General features: G+C 37.6%; 4 protein-coding genes across 5 annotated transcripts; 1 reads left to right on the forward strand and 3 right to left on the reverse strand.

The window, feature by feature from the left end:
* Window positions 1-1,738: 1,738 nt before the first annotated feature.
* Window positions 1,739-24,689, forward strand: LOC149932646 (uncharacterized). The gene is made up of 13 exons (XM_090157163.1): window positions 1,739-1,845; window positions 2,583-2,742; window positions 2,865-2,921; window positions 2,980-3,123; window positions 22,612-22,750; window positions 22,827-22,920; window positions 22,984-23,116; window positions 23,180-23,325; window positions 23,388-23,473; window positions 23,529-23,714; window positions 23,788-24,074; window positions 24,151-24,331; window positions 24,403-24,689. The coding sequence occupies exons 1-13, from the start codon at window positions 1,739-1,741 to the stop codon at window positions 24,561-24,563; spliced, it is 1,881 nt and encodes a 626-aa protein (XP_090013289.1). The 3' UTR covers window positions 24,564-24,689.
* On the reverse strand, window positions 3,117-4,988 carry LOC149932647 (uncharacterized). Its single transcript, XM_090155219.1, has 3 exons — window positions 4,151-4,988; window positions 3,933-4,083; window positions 3,117-3,877 (listed from the first exon to the last, which is right to left on the reverse strand). Exons 1-3 carry the CDS (start codon window positions 4,966-4,968, stop codon window positions 3,170-3,172), a joined length of 1,677 nt encoding a protein of 558 aa, XP_090011345.1. The 5' UTR covers window positions 4,969-4,988; the 3' UTR covers window positions 3,117-3,169.
* Window positions 5,109-7,974, reverse strand: LOC149932648 (uncharacterized). Of its 2 annotated transcripts, XM_090155218.1 has the most exons (4): window positions 7,157-7,974; window positions 6,941-7,091; window positions 5,882-6,888; window positions 5,110-5,281 (listed from the first exon to the last, which is right to left on the reverse strand). In XM_090155218.1, the coding sequence occupies exons 1-3, from the start codon at window positions 7,972-7,974 to the stop codon at window positions 5,890-5,892; spliced, it is 1,968 nt and encodes a 655-aa protein (XP_090011344.1). In that variant the 3' UTR covers window positions 5,110-5,281; window positions 5,882-5,889. The 2 variants fall into 2 exon arrangements, with proteins under 2 accessions (XP_090011343.1, XP_090011344.1); XM_090155217.1 differs by having other exon boundaries at window positions 5,109-6,888.
* LOC149932649 (uncharacterized) lies at window positions 8,319-10,526 on the reverse strand. Its single transcript, XM_090155216.1, has 3 exons — window positions 9,611-10,526; window positions 9,392-9,542; window positions 8,319-9,335 (listed from the first exon to the last, which is right to left on the reverse strand). The coding sequence occupies exons 1-3, from the start codon at window positions 10,501-10,503 to the stop codon at window positions 8,319-8,321; spliced, it is 2,061 nt and encodes a 686-aa protein (XP_090011342.1). The 5' UTR covers window positions 10,504-10,526.
* Window positions 24,690-25,456: the final 767 nt, after the last annotated feature.

The raw sequence follows: 25,456 nt of genomic DNA on the forward strand, positions 1-25,456 counted from the left end.
TTCCCATAGGTTTTTGCTGGAGTTTTTCACATGAACCACTTCAACGTTTTTGGATTTTTTATTTAATAATAGTGTTAAGAGTTTTTGATTTTTTAGTTTTGTTTTCATATTTACTTATTATAAGGAATATTTAAATGCCATTGTGAGGGAGATAAATAAGATTTAGTTTATGTTCGCTTTGAAAATATCTAAGCCTAGGCCTGACATAGGCCCAACTTTTAAAATAGCAGGCAATTTCAATGGCAGTTTTAGGAGAAGCAGTGACTGAAGGTCCTTAATTAGTATTAACCTTTGTAGTTAAAGGTTATTTCACATTTAAAGTAAGTAATATTATATTTATTATTATGTTTGTAGAAACTTAGATAAACAAAAACCTTATGAAAGAGTAATAAATCCCAAAAAAATACATTACACTAAAGAATGACACTTATGACGAATTAACGACAGTCGTTGAATTAAACAGCAAAAATCATACTGATAATTGTCTTATTTTTCAAAACTTTACCTTCTATTTGATAATATTATTTTTTCTCTTAGAAGCTTAGCCAAGATAAATGTCTCGCAGTCTGCTTAATTTCAACATTCCACTGTTAAACAACATAAGACCGATATTTACAATGTTAAATAAAGTGTTTTTAAAAAAATGGATATTGCAGTAATTATAGTCCTGAGTTGTTGTTCCACTAGGCTCACTGAACTTCCTGAAGCAATTTTTACCAAATCATCAATTTGAAAGCCTGCCTTTTGTTAGCATTTCAAATTGCCCCGAGGCTTAAGGAAACCCAAACTTTTACCTGTACAACGACACATTACCGTCCACCGCAAATCGTTTTCTACATGTGGAAATGAAACATCGAGGAGCCATAACAACAAACAACGCAATAGTTATCCAAAACGTTTGCATATAAGATAAAAATCTTTACGAGTAAAGAAATAGTCTACCATGTTTAAAAACTATATTAAACTCGATCACGGCCCCCGGCACGCGCTCACGTGAGCGCGTGCAGGGAGCCGTGACTCGATTTCCTTATCATTTTCATAAGGAAAACGCCCTTCGATTCTGAGCGCTATTTCTATAATTTCGGTTCATTTACTTCTGATATTGAAGCCGCAGAAATTTGAAATCTGGCCGTAAAGTGGTTAGATTCAAATAACGCGCCAGCGAATGGCAGGGAAAGGCGGCGAAAACGCTTCGCTTGCGCAGAAGCGTGCGCGTACGAAGTATACAAATTTGAGCGTCGCAAGTATGGTAGTTCGCGCGTACGAAGTATAAACGTTTGCGAGTGTCAAGTATGATAGTTCGCGCGTACGAAGTATAAACGTTTGCGAGTGTCAAGTATGATAGTTCGCGCGTACGAAGTATAAACGTTTGCGAGTGTCAAGTAAACATGGTAGTTCGCGGGTACAAAGTATGCTCGTTTGCGTAAAGTATGCTAGCTTGTGAGACAAAAGTATGAGATATAGTAGAAAAGTATACAATCGTGTGAAGTAAGAATTTTGTCCGGTTTGGCGTGCCATAGACAACAACATTTTCGGTACAGGCTTTCCTATTCTGGCCGCCGTTCCTTCTATACTTCTTCCATGTTTTATCTAGACCTTTATATACGTTTCCTATATCTATGAAGGAAACAGAGCGATACTACTATACCAAGAATCCTGTATGCATGGATTAATTAACCCAGCTGTATGGTAGGATCCTTGGATTAATCCATGATATTCGCAGTGCTATTTCTGAAACATGAAGAATGTTTGCGTCAATTGCTTGCGAGTTAGTAAGTTAAGTCACAGCCAACTTAGATTCACTGCTACTCGTGAATCCGAAGAATATAAGTTGGCCGTGGTTAAGTGCAGCTTCGCAAAATGGTTTTAAACTTTTAATGGCAATTAGTAGATTTATTATAAATCTACTAATTTTTACAAGTAACTAAATAAAAAATAACAATGTTTAATAAGGCAAATTATTGTGAAATCTCAGTTTGCATTCTATTAATTTTTGAATATTTTCCAGTTTCTTATGGAGAAATCAAAGTAAAGAATATTGTTACCAACTTGCCACCCAAATTTTATATTAAAATTTTCCAATTTAATGAAGCCTTTGCTTGTCACTTCTGGTCTTAGCCATTTTTTACTTATGAGCATTGAACTAAAATATTTCTACTTTGTGCGATTAATTAAATCTTACGATTATCTTAAGGTTTTTGGTGATGTAAATTTTAACCGTTTTTCAAGAGAAAATGATGGTTTGCTTGGACTTTGGTCTTATTATGGGTATTACACTAAATGAGTTTGGAGTATTTTGAAGAGTGTTGTTGCAAATAGTTTTATCAACTTATTTGGTTTAATAAAATAGTAAACTTAAGTAATATGTAAAGATTGTAAAAATTTTAAATTTTTTAATAAAAATACCATGAAGTATCAGTCGTGCTTTTAATACTCATTATAATTGAAACTTAAGCTCTTCTGTCATTCATCTCATTGAGCATGTATCTTATTTTCTAGTTTTAATCCAACTTTTCAACACCAATCTTCTATACAAATACTATAAATTTTACTGTTATTTCATACTAAATTCTATAATTTAGTATTGCTGAACAAAGTGAAGCTCCTAAGGTTGAATTCAATTATAACTCAGATTGCATTGACGAAAGATTGTTTCACAAAGGTGTTATTCAACACCAGAACCTGGCCACAAATAGTTTCCCTAAGCTTGGTTTAACTTCAGATTTAGATGATGATTATTTGGTAAATAGAATTATATTTCCTACTTAAGTTGTGTATGCTTAGACTTACGTTACCAAATATTGTTGTGTAGTAAGCTTATTGTTGAAATCATTATATAATGAATAAGCTCAACTTTTTTTAAGAAATATTTAATTCTTCAATCAATTTCAACTGGAATTGATGGGTTTCTGATTGAATGGGTTAGGAAAATTTTAGTTTAGGTTAAATATTCTTTACTTAACATTGTTATCTAAACAGGGTTACAAAGGACATCACAGTGATGTCATATTGCAAAAAATTGTCGCAATTTTGGAACAAAGTCCTTTGAAGGAGACATTCAAAATAGGAATAAACTGGTGTGACCATTGGCTCAAGGTGCATCTGGGGAAAAATTCATCTCGGGTAATTAAATTTTTATTGTTAAATTAGACTGCTAACATAGGAGCCTCTATTTAGCCATATTGGGGGTCTCTGCATGAACTTTCAAATGAACCGTTAGTTCTTGTTTAGTTATAAATCCTTTCGGGCATATTTCACAATTGTGTTTTTTTATTCCTTTATGGCGAGCAATGTGCTTAAACATGTTGGGTTGGGAAAGAAACCGTTTCCCGCAAAATTGGCAAACATTTGGAATAATTCCTTTGTGTAGGTTCATATGAGACTCCAATCCAGTTTTAGACCTGTACCCTTTGGAGCATATTGTACATTTGAAATGCGGCTCTAATGAGTGAGTTAATATATGTTGTTTTAACTGAGTAATTGTGTAAAATGCTTTGCCACACTGGGCACACAATTGATCTTGCGATCCATGCTCTTGTTTTTTGTGTCTAAACCGAAGTACACTGTGCCTAAATATAGCCCCACATATATCACAGGAGTAAGATTTCCCACCTGTGTGGCTATAGTTGTGCACTATCAAAGAAGCATTACTCTTGAATGACTTTCCACAAGTCTCGCACACAAAATCTTTTTTCTCCGAATGTACCGCTTTGTGGGCTTTCAATGACCATTTGGATTGGAATAATTTACCGCAAGTCTCGCAAGCACTAACAAATTTTCTGGGTTGATGAATTTTCATGTGATGTTTCAATGAAACTGAACTTTTCAATTTCTTTCCACATTTTTCACATGCTACTGGCCCTTCGTAATGCTCCAACTAAAAGGATTCAATTAGTTTTGTATAAAAGTTCTTCAAGATAAACTATTCTTACCATGTGAGATTTAAGCGTACTGGCCAGCTTGTATTCTTTGTTGCAAATTTCGCAAGGGAATCGTTTTCCTCGGTGATGAGTTTCAATGTGAGCTTTTAATTTTCCTGGTCTTGAGAATAAGTGATTACACAATGGGCATTTATTTTCAGTCCTTAAAAAATGATAAAATTCTATATTAAGTGTTTTTGTAAATTGCCCCCTAAAAAGCATTCCATTACTTTTTCAAAGTGCTTGATTCTATTTTGAAATCTTCTGTATTAGTTGTAACATTATCAATAGGAATGGATTTGGAAGAACTTGGCTTTTTAATTTTCCCAGTTATAGGTTTAGAAATTTTAAATTTCTTCAAAGGAGATTTATTTGTTGGTTTTCTATGGATTTTTTTTGTTTTAGTAATTTGAACAGATTCATCAGATTCGTTATCCAAATATTTGATTTTTGAGTTTCTGGTTGGTCTCAAACTTCTCCTTACTGTAAGAATTTGGGGAAGTTGATCATTTTCAATTTGCATGGCATTTTGTGAGGTTACTGTTTCAATCATAACAGGGATATTTTGATATTCAGTCGGCGTATTTAATTTACTTTCCAAAGAATAGATTAGGTTTTTGGGTCTAATCGCAGTTGGTTTGCCTTCTTGACAAGTGTGGTTTTGGCTTTCACCTTTCTCATTATTTTCATCAATTTCAACTGCTTTGAAACATTCATTACAACATTTTTCGTGAATAAACAAAAGATGGTTGATAAAATAATTGTTAAATATGTCTTGGGTTTCTTTAGTAGATTGTTTTCCAACCAATTTGGTGACGGTTGGTTTTGTAGGTGTTATGGTCGAAAGCTTAGGCTTAATCCATTCCTCATCGTCATAGCAAACTACATTAATCCAGTGATGTTTAAAATATTCCCATTGTCCCTTTTGATCTTTGAAACAATCTCTTTTATTTAAATCACTTCCGTTCAAGTTATTAAGTGAATCAAATCCGAGCAATACCTCAATCCCAGCAGTGGCCTCCATATTACTCTGGCTGTCTGGAACCATAAAGTATAGACTGTCTATATTCTATGCTGGAACCTAGTCAAGAGGGAGAAAGTGGGGGGAGAGGTTGCTTTTGTTTGAATAATGCAAGTCTTGTAAATATTGGAAATTTTTATTTGCTCTTAATGGTAAAACTTTTGCACTTTCAAATGAATTGGAATCATGGTTTTAGTAAAGGTGTATGCTGTTTATGTAGAATTTAATTTTTTTATATAAGTAAAAAAAAATTAATTGTGCGCTAGGCAAATGCAATACAGTTATATAAAAAAAATTATCTGATATGAGAGTTAATTTGTCTATAAACATTCTATCCCTACTGTTATATGTATGCATATCGTATCCGCTAGGGCAGCGGTTCCCAAAAGGTGTTCCGCGGAACCCCAGGGGGCCAGGGTTCCGCGGAAGGGTCACAGGGGTTCCGAGAATTCGCAGCCCGGCCATCTTTGTTTGTGTCAAGAGTCTTTTAAGATATGTAAAAAAAATGAGTTGGGGTTCCGCCAGAATTTGGTGGATAATTTAGGGTTCCATAGCAAAAAAAAATTGGGAACCGCTGCGCTAGGGGGCATCCGGGATGACCCTCACGGGAACGCAGTAAAGGCAGTGTTTCTTTCAGAAAATTCTCTTCGGGGGGGGGGGGGTTTCCCAGACATCCGGGGGTGCCGGTATCCAGTGGCGACCGTAGCACTCCATGCAAGCCTGGCAGTGGCGTCGGAAAAAGGGGAAGCTCCGGGGGGCGATAGACTTTTTCCGGGGGGGGGGGAAAGCCCCCCCCCCCCCGGAGAGATGCCTGAAAGAAACACTGAGTAAAGGCCGGCCCCACACTTGTAATCCAGATAGTAGAATGTACAGTCATGTTGCCATTAAACTCTCATTAATATAATCGCATCGTTATTATTTCCAACTATATAACACCTACTGCACTATTTATAATTTCTGATAAATCTGGGTTTCTGAAACATTCCTTAAATGAGTCGTGAGATTAGAGTACATGGATGGGGGCAATACTTCTGGAAATTCAAGTGGTCTCAATTGTGGCATGGGCCTCAAATGAGACATGGCATCAGAATAAATTGACACATTATCTACAGTTTCTGGTATGTTAGGTAGTATAGCAGTCTCGTGAATGGGCCGTAAATGAGACACTGAATCTGAACTATTTGGTAGTCTTTCGGAAGGTTCTAGGGGATTTTCTACCATTATTTTCTTAGGATGCTTAAATTTATTTACGGTATCACTGTGATTGTGAACCTTAGAATGAGCTGTTAATTCTTGTTTGGTTATAAATCCTTTGGGGCAGTGGGTGCAAAAGAACTTTTTAATTCCTTTATGGCGAGCAATATGTTTGAACATATTAGATTGTGAGAGAAATCTCTTGCCACAGTACTGGCAGACATTTGGTATGTTTCCTTTGTGTAGGTTCATATGAGTTTCCAGTCCAGATTCTGATCTATAACCTTTACCGCACTCTTTACATTTGTAATGTGGTTCTTCTGAATGAGTCAAAACGTGTCTCTTAAGTTGCGTTACAGTGTGGAAGGCTTTGCCACATATATTACATAGTTGATCAGCGGAGCCATGGGCCTTTTTCTTATGTCTAAAACGGAGTATTGAATGCCTGAAAATGGCTCCGCATACATCACACGAGTAAGATTTCCCACCTGTGTGACTATAGTTGTGCACTATCAAAGAAGCATTACTCTTGAATGACTTTCCACAAGTCTCGCACACAAAATCTTTTTTCTCCGAATGTACCGCTTTGTGGGCTTTCAATGACCATTTGGATTGGAATAATTTACCGCAAGTCTCGCAAGCACTAACAAATTTTCTGGGTTGATGAATTTTCATGTGATGTTTCAATGAAACTGAACTTTTCAATTTCTTTCCACATTTTTCACATGCTACTGGCCCTTCGTAATGCTCCAACTAAAAGGATTCAATTAGTTTTGTATAAAAGTTCAAGATAAACTATTCTTACCATGTGAGATTTAAGCGTACTGGACAGCTTGTATTCTTTGTTGCAAATTTCGCAAGGGAATAGTTTTCCTAGGTGATGAGTTTCAATGTGAGCTTTTAATTTTCCTGGTCTTGAGAATAAGTGATTACACAATGGGCATTTATTTTCAGTCCTTAAAAAATGATAACATTCTATATTAAGTGTTTTTTAAATTGCTCCCTAAAAGCATTCCATTACTTTTTTGAAGTGCTTGATTCTATTTTGAAATCTTCTGTATTAGTTGTAACATTATCAATAGGAATGGATTTGGAAGAACTTGGCTTTTTAATTTTCCCAGTTTTAGGTTTAGAAATTTTAAATTTCTTCAAAGGAGATTTATTTGTTGGTTTTCTATGGATTTTTTTTGTTTTAGTAATTTGAATAGATTCATCAGATTTGTTATCTAAATATTTGATTTTTGAGTTTCTGGTTGGTCTCATACTTCTCTTTATTGTAAGAATTTGGGGAAGTTGATCATTTTCAATTTGCATGGCATTTTGAGAGGTTACTGTTTCAATCATAACAGGGATATTTTGATATTCAGTCGGCGTATTTAATTCACTTTCCAAAGCATAGGTTAGGTTTTTGGGACTAATCGCAGTTGGTTTGCCTTCTTGACAAGTGTGCTTTTGGCTTTCACCTTTCTCATTATTTTCATCAATTTCAACTGCTTTGAAACATTCATTACAACATTTTTCGTGAATAAACAAAAGATGGTTGATAAAATAATTGTTAAATATGTCTTGGGTTTCTTTAGTAGATTGTTTTCCAACCAATTTGGTGACGGTTGGTTTTGTAGGTGTTATGGTCGAAAGCTTAGGCTTAATCCATTCCTCAGCGTCATAGCAAACAACATTAATCCAGTGATGTTTAAAATATTCCCATTGTCCCTTTTGATCTTTGAAACAATCTCCTTTATTTAAATCACTTCCGTTCAAGTTATTAAGTGAATCAAATCCGAGCAATACCTCAATCCTAGCAGTGGCCTCCATATTACTCTGGCTGTCTGGAACCATAGAGTATAGACTGTCTATATTCTATGCTGGAACCTAGTCAAGAGGGAGAAAGTGGGGGGAGAGGTTGCTTTTGTTTGAATAATGCAAGTCTTGTAAATATTGGAAATTTTTATTTGCTCTTAATGGAAAAACTTTTGCACTTTCAAATGAATTGGAATCATGGTTTTAGTAAAGGTGTATGCTATTTATGTAGATTTTCTTCCACAATTTTTGTTGAATTTATTTTTTTTAAATCAGTAAAAACAAGTTAATTGTGCGCTAGGCAAATGCAATACAGTTATATAAAAAAAAACATCTGATATGAGAGTGAATTTGTCTATAAACATCTATCCCTACTGCTCTATTTATAATTTCTGATAAATCTGTGTTTCTGAAACATTCCTTAAATGAGTCATTGGTCTTAAATGAGTCGTGAGATTAGAGTACATGGATGGTGGCAATACTTCTGGAAATTCAAGTGGTCTCAATTGTGGCATGGGCCTCAAATGAGACATGGCATCAGAATAAATTGACACATTATCTACAGTTTCTGGTATGTTAGGTAGTATAGCAGTCTCGTGAATGGGCCGTAAATGAGACACTGAATCTGAACTATTTGGTAGTCTTTCGGAAGGTTCTAGTGGATTTTCTACCATTATTTTCTCAGGATGCTTAAATTTATTTACGGTATCACCGTGATTGTGAACCTTAGAATGAGCTGTTAATTCTTGTTTGGTTATAAATCCTTTGGGGCAGTGGGCGCAAAAGAACTTTTTAATTCCTTTATGGCGAGCAATATGTTTGAACATATTAGATTGTGAGAGAAATCTCTTGCCACAGTACTGGCAGACGTTGGGTATGATTCCTTTGTGTAGGTTCATATGAGTTTCCAGTCCAGATTCTGATCTATAACCTTTACCGCACTCTTTACATTTGTAATGTGGTTCTTCTGAATGAGTCAAAACGTGTCTCTTAAGTTGCGTTACAGTGTGGAAGGCTTTGCCACATACATTACATAGTTGATCAGCGGAGCCATGGGCTTTTTTCTTATGTCTAAAACAGAGTATTGAGTGCCTGAAAATGGCTCCACATACATCACACGTATAAGATTTTCCACCAGTGTGAGAGTACGTATGAACCATCAACGAACACCTCCTCTTAAAGGATTTTCCACAGGTCTCGCATACAAAATCTTTTTTCTCTGAATGTACAGCTTGGTGCAGTTTGAGGGATGATTTTGCAAAAAACACTTTACCACAAATTTCACAAGCAAATATTTCATTTTTGGGTTTGTGCATTCGCATATGGTCCTTCAATGCTAAGGAACTTTTCACTTTCTTGCCACATTCTTCACAGGTCACAGGTTCTTCAAAATGTTCGAGCTATAATGCAATTTTTTTTGTAATTCACAATATTATGTAAAACGATATTTATTTACCATATGCTTTTTAAGCGTTCCTTCCCAAATGTATTCCTTTTTACATATGTTGCAAGTATATCGTTTTCCACCATGTTGAGTATCAACGTGAGATTTTAATTTACCTGGTCTCGAGAAGCAACGATCGCATATTTCACATATATTTTTAGACCTAGAAAAGAAATAAAGTGGGAAAATGTTGACAAACCTCAACTACCTCATTTTCTTTATTATTATTACTTTCTTGTTGAATTGGAATTGGATTTGGATTTGGATTTATTGTCTTGTCTTATTTTCTCATTGTTTGGTTTTAAGGATTCCCGATTCTCAACATTTTTATCATCTGGTTCTAATTTAGGTAGTCTTGGTACTTTTTCTTGCTTGATAATCTTCTCTTTTCTCGTTGTTGTGTCTTTTGTGGAGTTAAGTTTAGGTGGCCTTCCAACTTTTCTTTTAACCTTTTTGGGTTCCTCTACATTAGGCAAAATTGTTTCTTCATCAGATTCATTTCCTTCTATATAACTAATTTTTGGCGTTCTTCTGGATGGTCTCAATTTTACCCTTTTTTTCTTGAAAGGTAATTGTTTATTTTGGTTGGAAGAATCCTTATCATTGACATTCTGATCAATCAGTGAGTTTGGGATATCTTCAAATTCAATGCAACACGTTATGTTTTCAGCATCGTTTTTCTCCAAGAAACAGTTTTCATTTGCACCCTTTCCCTTGGTTTTTAATGGCCCTTTACGTTGAATAGAACCAGATAAGTCATAATCTTCGTCAGTTTCTTCATCAGATTCTTTGTAACATTGTTTGCAAAAGTTTTCATGTATGAGTAAAAGATGATTAACAAAATAACTGTTTATTTCAGTAGTAAATTTATCATTGAGATTTGTGATTTTTGGCAGTTTAACACTGATAGTTGGAATCTTAGGCCTAACACACAATTCGGCATGATAGCAAATAACATTAATCCAGTGGCTTTTCACTTCGTCCCATTTTTGAGTTTGCTGACTAATTTCAATCTGATCGTTGGTATCTTTTCCAGAGTTTTCTACATTTAATGCACTTTCACCGAAATTAATTTCAGTATCAATTCCCAAAAACTTATCCAACGCTGACGTATCCGCGTCCATTTTCCAATAAGGGTGGCACTGGCAACATCTAAAGAAAATATAGAACCAAGGATTATTAATAAAGAATCCTTGATAGAACTGTAGCTTCCAAGGACCAAGAGATAGGCCGCGTTCAGTAACAGCAAACGGTTGGACCCATAGATATAGGAAACGTATATAAAGGTCTAGATAAAATATTTCAAAGGGAGTGAATACGGAGGTGACAGCTAGAAGAAACGCGTAATATCTGCGGGCTATCCTTATAAGGCGCTATCTATCGGTAAGAAAGCTCGTGCTATCGTCGCGAGAGTCAATAGGCCAAAACTATTCGCTCGCTTTGGGACGAAAAGAGTACAGCTTTTACCCCAAACTAACAACTTCTTCCATACTATAACAGCCAAACTGTATTTTGAAGTTGCTCGCTATTTCCTAAAAATTTACTCCAAAACTAGCGAATAGTTTTCGCCTATTGGCGCTTAAATAAAACATCTTCCCAGAAATTGCCAAGAAGTAATTTTTTCCGACAGCCAGGACTCATAAGTTACTATTTATATAGTGCTTGTTGAAATATTTAAATATTAGAAAGCTGGAAACTTTTCTCGAACATAACATCGGTTTTTTGTTATGCCTTAACATGAAAAAAAGTGTTACCTGGTTAAAAGGAAACACTTGTTACATACCGTACTGCAAAAGTAATATGTTTAGTTCTAAAGGAATTAGTTTTCATCTTTTTCCGAAAGATAATTTTATACGAAAAGAATTAACTCTGCCTCCATGAGAAGCCTTAATATTGTCCGGTAATATAAAAATATTCGTATAATTTTAATTATTTATACCATAATAGGATGATAATAATAATATTATTATCTTCTTATACTTAGATTTAGTAACATTATATATTTTACTTTAAAATATATTATCGAAAATTAACATTAGTATGTTCCTTATACACGTGAGCCTACGCATTTCTTATCTGACGCAAAATTCTCATGAGGGCCAAAACGCGTCTCCAATTGGCTAAAATATGACTTTTTGGCTAGCCATTCTAACCGTTTAACCAACCTACCGGAAATAGTTCCTTCCCAGATGAATTTGGAGAGGAGAGTAAAAACCGAGTATCTTTTATTGAAGCGACCATTGTCTCCTGCTTTAAAATTATACTAAAAGTCGACAACAGATGGTGTCTAATGACTACGGCCTGCGGAAAGGTCAAGCACTTAGTACTAAAATGCTAAGAGAGCTCGCGCTCTTGGTCACGTGCCTTCCTTGGTGTCTGCTAGGTGTCAATTCCGTATTTTATGTTAGGCTTAGACGCCCCGAAATTTATCTAGACCTTTATATACGTTTCTTATATCTATAGTTAGACCGTTGAATGAGCGGCTGCGGTCAGAAACGCTCACCGGTGAGTCACCGCTGACACCGGTGTTATACTGGCTGCGTTCAACAACTATCAACGGAGAAAAACCGTTGAGTTATCGTTGAGTTCTTTTAATCAACGCTACGTCACAAAAATCTAAAAGTTGTTGTACGATTTATAGTTCGCTGACTTAACGAACAAAATATCGTCTGCTACCCTTCCTTTAACTTTGTCGAATGACGTCACGACACCGATGAGCAACGGAAAAACCATCTCGCTCAGCCGATGTTTCCGCTGAGTCTCCGATGATCAACGTGACGTCAAAACCGGAAGTCCAAAAACCCGTTCAGCAAAAAACCGCTGACCGTTGAGCTCAGCGCTGAGTCCGCTGAACGTATCCACTGAACGGCATTTTAATTTCGGGTATTGACGTCACGATAGTGTGTCAGAATTTATAGCCCGGTGTACCTAGTAACAGAGACCATACCACCGGAGGCCTATCATCATAGTGCCCTACGCCAGCGTCCCCCTAGCCCGGACAGGTGACAAATCCAGCATGGGTAGCAGAACCCTACTACTGATGGTCGCACCTTTGACGCAAGCCACTCAACCCAGCAGAAGGTGCAGCAACGGGTGGACCAATCCCCACTTCGCACACAGCAGTGGGATTAAGAGTGGATGCTGTAGCAACTCCAGCCGACACCCTACCTATGAAGGTAAAGAGTCAAACCCTTTGGAGAGAGCCCCTAAAGGGGAACGACGAGCACACAGCAGCCCGCATAACCCGGCACAGCTGTCACCGGAGATCCCGGTGGGAGTCCAAAATGCCGGGAGATGGGTCCGCCGTGCCCTCATACGGAGGCCCGCCGCCCCACAGCAGGCTACCCAATCCGCCGAGGTGGCCAGTTTGCACGGACTTTCTCCGTTAGCCTGCGCTGAAGCACAGTATCCAGCCCAAACCTGACCGAAGTCGGAGGTGGAGATAGGACCATTTGATCAGAGCTAACATCTCCCAGTGCGCCACCGCCCTTATGGGTTACAAGAGCCGGACCCCGACTCCCCGGTAAAGCCACCAGTTATTGCACACTCTAACCCATTTTGGGCCATTGACGTCACGATAGTCATCGGTGAGACACCGAAGTCACCGAAAGAGATAGTCGGTGGGTACGTTCAGCAGAGCTCATCGGACTCACCGAAGTCATCGGCTGGAAGAGTCGGTTTTTCCGATGACTGACGTCATTACTGACGTAAAACTACTATTAATGCTACGCTATTTTAAAAAACACCGATGACTGAATAAAAGCGTTCACCAACTTACGACGTCATTATGACCCTATAATTTTTTTTTTCAAATAAGAAGTTTATTATTGGTGTATATTGCAACACGTGATTGCAACAAGGCCTTAACACCTCTTAATTGCTTCACATCATACACACCTTGTTACATTCAATGTCACATAGAAAATGTTAAATTATGATTAAACAACAATTTTAAGCGGCAGTACATGACAGATAAAAGAAATATAAAAGAAACCAAAACAGAAACAAAGTATTCGTAAGAAGCTCCAGACGGGAGACGTATTAAGAGATTTTTGCTTCTCTGAAAATATTTGGCTCACCATTTTATATTAGTAGATGGCACTGTTCGCTATGATAAAATTTCAAATCCTTCTGGGTTTCCTCCCAAAATACCCATATTTTCAGATTAAACAAAGTTCCCGAATAGGTGTTTCAATAAAATATGGGAGGTCATGTGACAATGTATTGTCCATATCACTTATCTGTAGCTCTTGAAGGTAAAGAGCACGCACGCCGAGAGTAGTGGCGTACTTCTGTAATCCCAAGCGTCTGGGAGGAAGAGTTTGTGGATGGCCGTGTGAGGACGACCACTAATCCCCCAACGGGTGGTTGTCATACTTCCGCCACGGGTGTCCCATCCCTATCCCCAAGTATCCCCCCGTTGGCGTGGCCGTAATACATATCTTACACCTGATTAATTAGATGGGATGAATTGTCCCACCCGTCACAATCGCTCATAACTAGAGGTCGGGGATGGTTAACTTTTATTCAATAGATAAAGCTCTCAAAATTATTCGTAAAACGTTTTGATCAAGTAATTTATATTTCCGTATTATCCGCCGTACTACATCTGCCTCCACTATTAATTTTTTCCCCTAACGGGTCCCCTCCCCATGTAGTCAAGATCCATGACGTCATAGATCTCGCTTCAATCGAGTACTAGTGAGTTGCAGGCTAAGAAAGACAAAATATATAGTACAATCGGCACAAAGATACCTCAGATCGTTTCCGGTCATTCCACCGCGCGAAATTTGAATTTGGCCATTTTGCGGTCAAATTCGAATTTTGCTCTTTTTGTCGTCTTTTAGCGCCATCTAGAGACCGAAATTGGAATCTTTATTTGTAAATTTCATAATTGTGGTGGTGAGCAAATTTAAAAGATAAGGCATTCCTATCATTCTTAAATTTAAAATAGTATTTATAATTATTTAATTTTGTTAATTTATTTCTACGTCTTACCAGTTAAATCGGCAGTTTCTTTTAAAATAGTTACCACGCTTTCTTTGGGGTAACGTTGTCTTAATGAGCTATAGACGTTTAAAATTATGTTTTTATCTTTACTTTTTAACAATAAACCTTTATCGTGCTTTTTATAGTAACCTCTTGGGCTATTTAAAATATTTGGAGCTTCAATTATCGAACCTTCTTTAGCTGCATTCAGTAATTAAACTCATGACAACATGAAATTAAAAAATAGATTCCAATTTCGGTTCCTAGATGTCGCGAAAAAACGATGAAACTCACGAAATTTGAAATTGTCCGTAAAGTGGTCATATTTAAATTACGCGCGGTCGACTGGCCGGAAATGGTCTGAGGTATCCTTGCGCCGACTGTACTATATATTTTGTCTTTCTTAGCCTGCAACTGACTATAGAGTAAAACCCAGACTTGTAAATAGCGGCAGTCCACGCGTCAAAAACCCCTGAAAAAAATCACGGGACTCCTAAAAAAATGTCTTTAGAAGGGGGTAAAGAGTACACGTTTGCTTATATTTTTATAAGTTTATTTCAGAATAAACTTTCTTTTACGGTACTTATGACTTTTTAATTTGTCTATAGCAGACGCTAGATCATAGGCGCTACCTCGGAAAAGCTAGCTTAACGCCGTTAAGCCAACTAGGCTCGTTTCGGTCGCGAATACTTCTAATTTTTATGGTTTAAGTGTAAAAGTACATTTTATAAATTGTAATTTAATTTTTTGAAAGGAAATCGTTTATATTCAATGCATTTTTCCTTGCATTATCTTCAATGGCTAATTAAAATAATAATAATCTGCTAGGCTAACCCAAAGCACCACCTAAGTTATCTAGCGACTTTAAATGCCTTTAAACAGGTAGCTTCAGACTTAGTGGAAGATCTGAAGTTTAAGGCCCTCATGATACATTTTAAAGCCTTGTGAAAGCTACAGTTGCTATTCCTCAATTTATATTTTCTATGGCCATTCGTAGCATTACCGGTTCTTCTCCAAGCGGACAACCATGCTTTATGGATGAGAAGCGCTGCTGCTCTCTCGAGGGGTGCCGATCCAGCGTGCAGGAAGGCCTAAATTTTCTGGTCTGTTTCTCGGAACTAAGCAAATTGCTTATCCAATACGCGAAATGTCAGTACCTCGTCATCACCCGTAAATATTAGCGGCGGAATAATGGGGTACAATGTAACCTCATATATCAGTCGGGGATACAATGCATGTATTTGTACCTTCCCTCAAATTTCATTACCAAAAATTCACACATTTCCATCCATAATTTTCCAAATATATTCGAATTATGTAAAAATGTGGTTAAAGGAGGAAGCATTAAAATCCCGAAAAGAGTAAATGTTTCTGGCTAAAAGGTGCCATAGCTAGTATCCTTTACCAGAGTGTCAGAGCTCCACACTTGTAAACCTCAAGGTTGGTTGCGCACTAGGATAAGTTACCCTTTGTCACTTGGTCCTACCCGCACCTCCGACTTCGGTCAGTTGAGGGCTGATAACTGTTCTTCGGCTCAGACTAACGGTCAGTCGACGCTTCGGTGAGGTTGGTTTATATTTGTGCGGCCGTATGAGGGGCTGCGACCCTTGCTTTCCCGCCTTTGTGATCAGTGGGTGAGTTGTAACTGCAGTGTTCCTGTTGTTCCACCTATTGGTACTTTCTCTACCGGGCGTTGACTCCCGCACTTTTATTGGTTGGGTGTTTGTCGTTGGTGATTCATCAACCATCCTTGGGGGAGTTGTCGTCACATTGCTGCGCCTTCGGAGTGTTGGATGTCTTGCGTCTGTGGCGCGATCGTCAGCCAGCTGCCTATAGCGGTTGGTCTCCAGTCCGGGTTGTGAACCCAATTGCACAGCATTATGATGAGACCAGCGGTCCATTTATTTTACGTTTTTTCGGTGCCTCTCTGATCTTCTCTGTAATACGTCAAGGTTTAACACAATAAGGTTAATTTTTTACTTCCTTTGTTATTATTTTATTATTTTCATTAGTTTGTAACCTTGACGGTATTATAGGTGACCAGGGCCATCATCAGCCCTAAAAATAGTGCCATGGTAGGGCACATTTTCAGCTCTATAGCTACGTCGTTCGCTTCGCTCGCTCGGCGGCTACACGACACGCAGACACAAAACGACTCCAATAAAACATCTTCCAGGTAATTACCAAGAAGTAAAATTTCCGAGAGCGAAGACCTACAATTCACTTTTTATACAGTGTTTGTTAAAATAATAGAAACTTTTCACCTATACGGTATGCAACAAGTGTTCCCTTTTAAACAGGTAGCTTTTTTTGACATAATAAGGCTTTGAAAAAACACGATGTTCGGTTTACAAATAGGGCGAAACCGATCTACCGCTCGAAATTCTGGCTATTTTATTCCAATTTTAATTTATTTTTGACTCGAATATCTATTTGGTCCGACTTTCGCGTTTTAATTTTATTCTCGAAGACCTATAATTGGTTCGAGTAATTCGTAAGTTTTATCATATTAATTACTTTAAATTTGTTAGTGTTTAGCTTTTTTCGCTCTCTTTCTATAAAGGACTTTTCTACCTTTTCGCGTAATTTAACTATATTAGGAATTGTAGTCAATTAAAAATTATGCTTTAAGTGAATGCTGGCTCTAGTGTAGTATCTCAATGGCTCAATAGATGTCGGCAGATGAATTCGACCTAGTGTGCTAGGTACATGCAGCCGAGGATTTAACGCGTAGCTTTTTTCTAGGAACCTGGCATTTAACGGACCTTTTTGGTATAATAAGGAAAAGCAACCTATTGGTGTTCTTTGAAGCCCCCATTTGCTTTAAAAGATAAAACTCTTAGGGTTAAAATAAATTTTAGACTTTACAATGTTTTAATACTGTGGTATAGGCTATAGCCTTCGTTAATTATTTGGAAAGTTACAATCATACTCTGAAAACCAAGATATTTTTTAATAGTTAAATTTACAAAGCTACATTATAAAGGAACATGGGAAAAGAGAGAGCATAAGGTAGAATTCAAATTAAGCGTATTGAGTTAATGAATGAAGAGTTTTATCGTATAACAAACTAGAACGCTTAATCGAATGGTCTAACAAGGTACCGATTAGATTCTTGGCTAAAACGACAGTAACGCCATCTGCGCTGCCTCTAGAGGCGCGCTCGCGTGTACCTTGGTTAAAAGTTTTCCCCCACCCCATTGAAATTAATGTAAAGTTGGCGATAATTAAACGTTAATTAACCTACCAAATGATATAAGAAATATTCCACTGACAATTTTTCCCGTTTATATGAACTTAAATGTAATATAAAATCGTCTTGAAAAATCGTTTATCGCTTTACAACATTCAAAAATAATATTTTTCCCGCACCATATAGATAACCGAACATCTGCTCGACTAGGTAAAGTTTGTGTTGTCAACACGCGTATTAGAAAGCAAAATGAGATTTTAGAAAGTAGGTTGTAATTCGGAAAGATATTAATACTTTTCACGAATTTTGTTTCATAACTTTTCATCCATTGGTTCGTTCAAAATGTATCTTTAAAGTAGACGAAAATTTTAAGGCGCTGAATCTTGCCCAGTCTTAAGCCTCGGTTTAATCTACTGCGTATTTTGAAACGGAAAAACCCGATTACTATCATTAATCTTGGTTAAATGATGGCGAACGCTCCTTGTAATAAGAAACAAATAACGAAATACGTTCTAAGCTTATTTAACGCCAAAAATTCCACGTATTTCGTTATTTGTTTCGTATTAAAAATATCATATTATTAATCCAAGATTTAACGATAGTAATCAGGTTTTTCCGTTTCAAAATACCAAGGAGTATACCTATCCTTCTTAAACCGAGGCTTAAGACTGGGAAAGATTCACCGCCTTAAAATTTTCGTCTACTTTAAAGAATAATGGATGAAAAGTTATGAAACTAGCTTTTAAATTAACCTTGAAACTTATTTAAAGTTATATTTATAATTCACTGATGACCAAATTCGCGAAAAGTATTAATATCGTTCCGAATTACAACCTACTTTCTAAAATCTCATTTTGCTTTCTAATACGCGCGTTGACAACGCAAACTTTACCTAGACGAGCAGATGTTCGATTATCTACATATGGCGCATTAAAAATATTATTTTTGAATGTTATAAAGCAATAAACGATTTTTCAAGACGATTTTATATTACATTTAAGTTCATATAAACGGGAAAATTTGTATGTTGAATATTTCTTATATCATTTGGTAGGTTGATTCGCTCGCGTTCTACAGGTCGAAGAGTCTCATCGGTGTCGTGTTTCCTTTTCAAAGCATTGATACTGGTCTTTTGGATTTATTCTTTACGGCAATCAATATGAACTTAAATTGAAGTGACCCATTATTCCGACTTTCCTATCATTTTGTCTCACACAATCTTCACAATTGCTTCATTTTCAAGCGATTTATTGCAAAAATAACAAGAGTTAGCTGGGTGGTAAATTTTAAACGCGGTTACATGAAGAGCGGCGGATGCGATTTAAGTCAACGAAGGCGCAAAATTGTAAGACGCGTTTCGGGTACAACGTTAAAACCGCGAATACGACACCACGATTGCTAGTATGTAAAATGTTCATAGAACATTTTTTGTGGGAAATAGCCGGACCCTAATGTTCATACTTGAGTTTATAGCCGTACATACAATACTAACGTAGATATTCGCGATAAACCATTACTGTGCACCGGTTTCCCCCATAACCATTGCTCGTAAAACAACTATTTCTAACAGTAACCTGTGAAAAGATATGATTTTGTTTGAGTAATTACTCCTAAAATATTTAATTACGGAATTTTGAACCATTCTTAATTTTTTATTAAAAAAAAACTAGCTTTCTATGATTTGAAAGAAACGCGTTTTCTAGTGCGTTCTTAGCGATTGGAAATTATGGTAAAAAGAAAACTATTTCAAATACTAACCTGTGAACAGATGTTTTATTTTGAGTATGTACTCTTACACGATTTGATTACGCAGTTTCGAGCCATTCTTCAACTTTAATTAAACATAAGTTACTTTAAAGATTTATAAAAAACCACCTTAGCGTCGAGCTAAAGTCGGCCATTTAATCTTAGGCGAAATGCAGTGTTAGTTCACCAGTTTGGCACCGATGGCATAACTTTCGTTGCCAGCCAAACGAAAAGCATGGACCAAAGGCAGGGTTTTTTAAAAGTTCTAATCGGAACCCACGACAAAATTTCAAAAATCGTTCTAGTTTGTTATCCGATTTCTATGGAGTTTTATTTGCGTAATTTACGCCCTTTTACATCAGGGCGGCTCCGTTTAGGGCAGCACAGCCAGCAATTAATAAGAAAAAACATTACAGATAAATATGAAATAGTTCATGTAAAATTTTAATTTTTTTTGTTTCATCCGGCCTCTTGTTTCTGCCAGCTAGGAGCAACAAACACAACGAGAACGCAGCTAGCCTTTAAACACGCTAAGGCAGTGTTGTGTATAACTTTCATTGGACGAACTTTTACACTAAACGTTTTCTTAATTTTCCCCTTCCGACGGCGGCAGGCGCTAAATGAAAACTGTACACAAGAAAATGCACGACTTTTTACGGGTTGCGTTCTCCTTGTGTGGGGTGCTGTGTTTGTTGCTCATTTCGTTAACCAATGGTTTAACTAAGGGGGGGGGGTCAATTAGTTCTTGTTAAACTAAGAAAATCGTGCAAATACAGGTAAAACGTGGATTCCAGCAACAGTCTTGTAGTAGTGTTTTGGAGTCTAGGCAAGCACCCAAATAGTTGCCGTCAATGCGCCCACTATCAAGCCCACTAGAGAAGCTCCCATCGTGAAACTCATCTGATCTTAGTCATTTAATATCAGGAAACTATAGAGGCATACAATTGGAATGTCTAAGGTTCCATTGGGACGGTGATACGAAAGCGCGGCGAGAAAAAGGCGGGGCTTAACTACGTCAAGTGTAAGACGTAACACGACATTTCAAATTCATTGGCTCGAGGTTTGACGCGAAAAGAATGCGTCATCATGGTAACAAAGGGTACGTTCAGCAGCAGTCAACGGAAAAAAACCCGATGGATTTGATATTTTCCACCGATGAGCTTTTTCGTCACAATGACGTCGTAAGTTGCTGAACGCTTTTATTCAGTCATCGGTGTTTTTTAAAATGGCGTAGCTTTTATAGTAGTTTTACGTCAGTAATGACGTCAGTCATCGGAAAAACCGACTCTTCCAGCCGATGACTTCGGTGAGTAACCGATGACTATCGTGACGTCAAAACCGGAAACGCGAAAAAGCGTACAGTAGGAAACCGATGTCACCGATTAGTAATCGGTGAGTCCGATGAGCTCTGCTGAACGTAGCCAAATAGGCGATCTTTCCGCGCAAAAAAGGCTTATAAAACAATGGATTTAAAAACCTCAATTTGTTATCGTACTTAATATTTTGAAGTAATTATAATGTTCTTCGCGAAAGAAGTGTAGTGATACCTAATTTCCGGTATTTGTATGGTTATAAAAGAGATAATCAGGTAAGCTAATAATATAATAACCATGACTAGGCTTAATGACGAGTTTAAGTCGAATGAGGGTAGCGAGGCGCGAGAGTTTTTCTCGTGAGTTTTCCCGCTTTAAGACACGCCCGTTTCTACGAGCTTCATCACGACCGTAAAAATCTTCCTTAGACATTCCAAGTGTATACCTATATAGTTTCCTGGTAATATCCATCAAATACCTGTTTTTTTCCCTAAGGATACAACCAATTGAAAGTTACTTTCCTGATAATATATATTATAATAATATTTATTTAAACAAACGACTGATACTTCATGGTTTAAGCATATTTATTATTAGAATTTAAAAATTTTGCGCTAGCTTTCGGGTTTGAGACCCCTATTCCAGCTACTGTCAATTACAAATTAAAAGTCTATTTTTGGGACGTCTAAAACTTCATTCGCGTAAAGCTATCGTTTTACATAGCGTTCTTCCAACTATGTACGAGTTGTACGATTTCTCTGCCAAGTTTCGACCAATCCAACGATGTTTATTCCCTTTAGCTACTAACGCGGTCTCCAACTTTTCAATGTACCTTTTCCGAGAGTCCTCAACTCCCAAGTACTTGTAAGTTGTATGACTCGACAATTATTTAATGCAATAATGAATTTAAGTAGAATAATGGTAAAACATGGTGGTCAAGATTAAAGTTGAGGAGCTTTCATACACAACGGCGTACTGCCCATTTACTTTGCTAGTTTGACAATCAAATACCTCCTTTGGTAATGATTTCCATAAGGATATCTTTCTATAGGCAAAATTCCATTGACGAATATTTGGTCCTATAGAGTAGTAGCACTCCGTAGCTTTGGCCATGACTGCCATTTTGGTCGCAAATTTTTTATCTATAGGAAAGAGCATGGGTGACGTACTAGGACGTCACAGTGCCATTACTCTATACATGTATGTCGAATTTCGGCGCGTAAGTCAATTTCCCATTGCCCGTTGAAGTGCTACAGAATCTTTTGAATATTGAAGTGGAGCTACATATATATCACGTGTTTTGGGAAGAGGGACGAAAGAGGACATGCATCAGATTTATAGTCCGGTGTACCGGTAAGATTGAAACCACACCACCGGAGGTCCATCATCAAATGCCCTACGCCAGCGTCCACACGCCCGGACAGGTGACAAAACCAGCATGGGTAGCAGAACCCTACTACTGATGGTTGCACCCTCGACGCAAGCCGCTCAACCCAGCAGAAGGTGCAGCAATGGGCCGACCAACGCGCCACTTCGCACACAGCAGTGGGAATGAGAGCGGATGCTCTGGCAACGCCAGCCGACACCCTACCTAGAAAGGTAGAGAGCCAAGCCCTTTGGAGAGAGCGCCTAAAGGGGAACGGCGGGCACACAGCAGCCCGCATAACCCGGCACAGCGGGCAACGGATATCCCGGTGGAACCCCAAAAGGCCGGGAGATGGGTCCGCCGTGCCCTCATACGGAGGCCCGCAGCCCCACAGCAGGCTACTCAATCCGCCGAGACGGCCAGTTTGCCCGGCCCCTCTCCGTTAGCCTGGGGACGAAAGAGGAGAAGCTAACTGAAATTCGGTGTTAATTTTTCAAACGATTCTGAAAAATATTTCAGAAAATCTCTGGGGGGAGGGGAAGTGCGCGCCATTGAAAAAAAGAAAAAATTTAAAAGATTTGTACCACACTGGACTTTGTATTAATTCTGGAAAATTTGGTTACAGCTGGTGAGCTCTTTCCACGAAAACGCCCTGTATATCATTGAAAGCCTTTATTTGAATGCCAGTAGCGTAGCGTTCTTACACGGAGGGAATCCTGTCATTCTTTTATTTGGAGGTGGACTTACTCGCGACAATTTCAAAGGTCATTTTACAAAAGACCAAAAACGCTTACAACTTATACTATTTTAAAATCTTAAACGTTATTACTGCTCTTGTAGAGTTCTTGTCTAAGCCCTTGATAATTAATAATCAAACAATACAACCACTTTGGATTGGAAATTATCTCAACGTGGGTTCCAGTGACATATTACGGTAAATAAGGAGATCATACTGAAAAATGTGCATAGAGTGTAAAAATCTTTTTTTTTGGTATAGGAAGCGTTGGTCAAGCCTCTTAAATGGTACTTTTGCTTGGGTGGTTCATGAAAGAAGCACTAAAAAGTCACCGGTAAAATGGCTCCATAAATGGGACACTTACTCGATTCCCAAAGACAGCGTGAAATATCAAGTAAATGTCGATTCAAACCTACCGTGATGAAAACAATAATTTATATGTCGTTCAATGTCGAAGTTAGATGTTGCAAAATGGGCCCTTCCTCAAGTAACCCGAGGGAGCTGGTCGTTATTCTTTGGGTCCGTCAACCCAGGCGAAGACAACCGACCTTGCGCGGGGTGGGGTCAAACGCTTAAATACGCCCCGAGATATTGGAATTTAAGGTGAATGATCGCTTTGGGCTGCAAAGCTTTACGTCATTTCTATAAACTTTGATGCCTTTCAGAAACAACTATCGTACTCAGTGGCGTCATTTAACGTCAACCGCCTTAAGCAATTACACACTCGTAGCTACTTTAAACGATTACAGCGGTAAGTTCGGCGAATCCGGGTGCTTTTAAGGGTGTCTTATCTCAGATTTTCGTAGAATCCACAGTCATATTACCAACCGTTGAAGAGGGGTTTAAAGATTTACTAACTACAGCCAAATACGCGTCTAAACTCCAAAAGCCATCCAAACTTCGCTCTATCCGCCGTCATCTCGTATATCCGTATCTTTGGTACAAATATTCCAAAGATCTCCGGGTGTTGGTAAAAATTGGCTATCCAGACGGTAAGCTCAGTCCCTCAAGCTTTAGGCACCTCATTTTAAAACTGGCAGGAAACTCTGACTTTAATTTTTTAAGTGAATATCATACGAGGTTTATTGGACAAAGTATTGCTTAACTTATATCGCAAAGAGTTCGACGAAATCGGCAATCTACTGCAAAATATTAAGAAGGCCATACGCCAGGGAAAAGCTTCCCTTCGCTGGTCTCAAACCAACGCGACTGTTCCCGGTCGTTTACTTTGGCCAGTTGACGCCAAAGTGGCACCGTCTTCTAATATCTCATTTTTAGTCAATAAAAACCAGCCGCTACGATTGAGAATGGACGAAAGTTTGGCCAAATCTCTGAGGTCCACGTTTTACCGGGTATATCATTATTTAATACTATGTAGTTCGAGTCTCTTTCTTGCGCAACCAAACGCTGATATAATATCGTTTCTAGGGTATGCTTACATTCGCATACCGGTCTTTATCTAACGGTCATTCGCTCCTAAGAGTACTTGGTTCAAGCGAAAGAAAAAATATTCCTCGGTTATTCTCTTTTCATCATGCTGGTGTAGAAATTGAGACCATGGGGAATTTTGGCGTGATTTGCGAGATAAGCTCCAAATTGGACGAAAAAGGTGCCCTTGTTTTTTCGACTTTGCTATTATATTCAACCCTCCGAAAATTTAATTATGATATTTTGTATTAGGAGTTAAGAAAAGGATATCCGTGGAGCTAATTAAAGACAATCTAAATTGGAAACACACCTTATCTAAAAAGTCTGATTTGTTATTTACCATTTATTCTCCAATTACCGAAGCGGAATTTGAACTTAGTGACATTAACTTGTTTTTTTACTTATTAGTTTAAATAATAATTATGTATTATTAAGGGACTAGAATTCCTCAAGCATCCTATTGCCAGTTTTTTTTATAGTATAATGGTACGCATCCGCGGATTTGCTGGAAATCCATGCCCAATGTAATCTGTGTTGACACTATGAAGGTACATTTTTTGGATACTTCTCTCGTAAGATATATCTTATACACTTCTGGTAGTGTTAATGTGCAAAGTAGCTTAAGCTACACGTTCCAAATTCGCGGTTTCAAACCTTAACCTGTACATTGATGTTTTTACCACGTAGATTCGGGATTTGTTTAGCGTCGCGTTTCTCTTAGAAAATGGTTTATATTAAAATTCATAAAAGATAAAAATGTTTAAAAAAATGCGTATTTTATTATAAATGATCTCAAACTTTTAAGAGCATTCAAGCTGGTTTCAAGTCTTTCGCGTGAAATTATTAAAAATTTGTAAACTTACCACGTATAAATTCTACTGTTGTAAAAGTAACTATAGGTATAATTATATTTCTTAAAGGGTCACAGAATCATTTGAAAATTTCGTCAAGAATTTCTAGTTTGGCCTTCTTGGTGATACACAGGGGCGGACCGTTTACCTTGGGGCCCACCCAATTTTGGGTTAGTTGTTTTACTCCTTTTTCATTTTTTTTTAGCCCATAAAGACCATGCCTAAATCCGCCCCTGCAATGTAACCCATCAAATTCTTGGGACTAGCACGGATTACTGTGTCCCTTTAACACAAGGCACATTGTAGTTTTGATTGAAAGTTTATGAAAAGACATTTAAATTTAATACCAATGATCAAAATCATGCTAAAAAGTTAAAAAATTTTAGGTTTTCATTTAAAATTTCCAGTTAAATTGGTAAATGTATAATCAGAAAATTACAAATATTAGCATAATC

This window comes from Leiobunum rupestre, chromosome 8 (genome assembly GCF_980474605.1).
Source record: "Leiobunum rupestre chromosome 8, qqLeiRupe1.1.hap1, whole genome shotgun sequence".
NCBI classification, from domain to species: Eukaryota; Metazoa; Arthropoda; class Arachnida; order Opiliones; family Sclerosomatidae; genus Leiobunum; species Leiobunum rupestre.